The following is a 2,747-nucleotide window of genomic DNA, read 5'->3' as shown; positions in this document are numbered from 1 at the left end:
AGGCAGCAGGGAGCCGCTCCCGCTCTCTGCTGGCCGCTCCTGTGTCGCCGGCTCCATCCAGGCTCTGTCCAGGGCATTGAGATGGCAGATCCTGCTGCTGCCCAGCTCACAGGTCAGTCACCTTGTTCTCCACCAGGGCGGCAACCTGCTGCAGGCGGCAGGCCAGTTGCATCTTCTGGCCCACAGGGTCCTCCTCCAGGGCACTGATGATCTACCAGGGCAGAGGAGGCCAGCCCGCCTGAGGCCCTGGCCCTCGGCCTACCGGCCGCCCTGCCCTGGCTCCATCTCAGTAGCAGCCTGGGGAGCCAGAGCTCCCTGAGGAATCTGGACGGATGCCGAGCCCCTTCCCCAACCTGGGCCTTTCCTCTCCTCTGCCCAGATTGGGCCTGAACACTTCCTCCCGCCCCCAGGGAGACTCCTGGGGCCTCCCTCTGGGCTCCGGGCTCCAGGAGGCGTGCCCCTCCCCCCAGAGTGCCCTGGGGCCTCACCTGGTCGTAGTACCTGTGGATGTGGGTGTAGAGTCCTTGCAGAGCTTCCAGACAGTGGAGAGCGGAGGTGTAATTCTGGGGGCAGCACGCGGGGGTTGAGGCCCCAGCCTGGGCCTCGAGCCAAGCCTCCCCCTTCCCTTCTGCCCCCCCCCCAGGTGTGGAAGGGTGTACCCTCTGGGCCAGGCCTCACCCTCGAGAGCTCGGCCAGAGCCGAGTTCATCTCCTGGTAGCTTGCCGGAGAGCTCTGGCGAATGTCGGAGTAGTATCTGGAGGAGGGGACAGAGTTAGGGGCAGGCGGCACCCATTCCCTCGTCCGTGACACCCCGACACCTACCTCTCCACCATCTGCTTGTAGCGAGGGATCTCCCGGGCGTAGAGCAGTTTGTTCACGGGGGAATCCTGTTCCGGGCGGGGGTGGGCGTGAGCGGGAGCTGGGGAGCCCTGCCCTGGCTTTCTGACTGTGCCCCTCGTGCCCCCCCCCCCAGCCCCACCCAGGGCTCTGCTCCGAGCCCCCGTGGCTCCCCCGCCAGGCTTTCTTCCTCTGCCCTCACCCGGCCCACTTTATGCTCCGAGATGGTGCAGGAGTCCATGAAGGTCTGGGCAACGACAGTGAGGACTGCGTCCACGTTGTCCGACACCCGCACGTCAAAGATGAGCTGTGGTTTCTTCAGGGTGTTCACCCAGAACCGCAGAAGTAGGCTGGGGACACGGGTCAGCCGCGGCATGAGTGGGCTGCCCCGGCTCCCACCCTCAGCCTGGTCCCCGGCCCTAAGCTATGCGGGGAGCTGGCCTGCGAGGCCGTGCGGGGGCGGCCGGGAACCCAGGGCGAAGGCCACCGGGCCTGGGCTTCTGTCCCGGCCCTGCCGCCCCCGCCCTGGCAGCGTCCTCTCTGCACAGGGGCAGCAGGCGAGGCACCTGTTAGTCTTCCAGATGTGTAAGGTCTCCAGGTCCTCGATGCCGTGCTTCTCAGCCAGCTCGTCCAGGAAGTCAAACAGGTACTTGACAGCGATGGGCACAGGCCGGTTCACGCTGAGGATGGCCTGGAAGGCGTCGTCCACAAACTTCTGCAGTGTGCCCTAGAAGGCAGGGCGCGGGTGGTATGGGGGGGCAGGGTGTGTGCGCCTCGAAGCCGCGGCCAGCTGCAGCCTGCCTCAGCGGGTGGGGCTGCCCCGTCGCCGCAGCTCCCCGGCCCGCCTACCTTCATGGACAGCAGGCGGGTGAGGTAGATCTCTGGAATGGCCTTGGCCCGCGTCCGCTCCCGCTCCGGCTCCCTCAGGCTGCACCGTGCCTTCGCTGCTTCTGGCTCATCGGTGACTTTCACCAGGTGCCAGAGGCGGACCCCACCGTCCTCACCGTCCTCCAGCGCGGGGACGTCTGAGGGCACAGAAGCCGGGCCTCAGTCCTTCGCACGTTCATGCCGCCGGCCGGGGAGGCCCAGCCTGCTTCCCTGGTGAGGTGAGGTGGGGCAGGGTGGGGGGCACCGAGGGCCGCAGGGTAAGAGAGATGTGGAGGACAGGGTGGCAGCCCAGGGGCTTGCTCTGCTCAGCACCCTGCGGCCCTGGAGCTCCCCGACCCGGACGCGCTGCCACCCTCGTCCACCCCGGGCCCCTGGCTCAGCCTGGAGTTGTGGCTTCCCCGCTGGCGAGGTTTGGGGAGACCTGGACACGGCAGACAGCATGACCAGGACTCCGGCCTGCCCGCCTCGAACTCAGGGGCAGGTTGGCGCGGCTGGGCCACGGGACTCACTCTCCCCAGAGGGGCAGCTCGGGGCCGGGCTCTGGGAGACGGCGCCTCCGTTGTGCAGCTGGGGGATGAGCCTCACCGTGGCTCCATCCGGGACCTGGCGGGGAGGGGAGCAGAGGCTGGGCTCCCTCCCTGGCTGACCCCGAGGTGGGAGCTTTGCCCCCAGCGCCCACCTGCCCGGCACCTTGTAGTGCTGCAGGGTGTTGAGTCTCTTCCAGCGGTTCTGAGTCACTGAGGTCAGGTCCTCGTCCGACAGGGTTAGGTGACCAGCCAGGCCTGAGCGCCACTCTTGGGGGGACCCAGTGTCAGGGAGGTTAAACCAACTTTGAGTCTCTCTTTCTCTCCTCTGCGTGAGAATCGAGGATTTCTGCGAGATGGAATTTTTGATTTACAGTCCCAAGAGCAACATGGTACAGGAGAGAATAATAAGCTCTTTAGACTTGGAAGCTCCTGCAAGAAATGATGGATGTCCCCAAGGGAAGGTACATCCAGGAAGATGCCCCCAGCCCCCCAGCA

At 66.4% G+C, this 2,747-nt stretch overlaps 1 protein-coding gene across 1 annotated transcript in view; it reads right to left on the bottom strand.

Moving 5' to 3' along the window:
- Positions 1–106: 106 nt before the first annotated feature.
- Positions 107–2,747, bottom strand: part of PLXNB3 (plexin B3) — a 12,688-nt gene continuing 10,047 nt past the window's right edge. Inside the window, exons 26-34 of the mRNA XM_007456669.1 lie at positions 2,416–2,519; positions 2,235–2,328; positions 1,687–1,862; positions 1,404–1,564; positions 1,040–1,187; positions 823–887; positions 679–754; positions 489–563; positions 107–211 (exon numbers count right to left, since the gene is read on the bottom strand). Coding sequence (XP_007456731.1) covers positions 107–211; positions 489–563; positions 679–754; positions 823–887; positions 1,040–1,187; positions 1,404–1,564; positions 1,687–1,862; positions 2,235–2,328; positions 2,416–2,519 — 1,004 coding nt within the window. The remainder of the gene's footprint in view (positions 212–488; positions 564–678; positions 755–822; positions 888–1,039; positions 1,188–1,403; positions 1,565–1,686; positions 1,863–2,234; positions 2,329–2,415; positions 2,520–2,747) is intronic.

The sequence above is a fragment of the Lipotes vexillifer genome, unplaced genomic scaffold, assembly GCF_000442215.2.
Source record: "Lipotes vexillifer unplaced genomic scaffold, Lipotes_vexillifer_v1.1 scaffold899, whole genome shotgun sequence".
NCBI lineage: Eukaryota > Metazoa > Chordata > Mammalia > Artiodactyla > Lipotidae > Lipotes > Lipotes vexillifer.
Note: the sequence above shows the minus strand (reverse complement) of the source record. Positions and strands in the feature narration are given on the sequence as shown.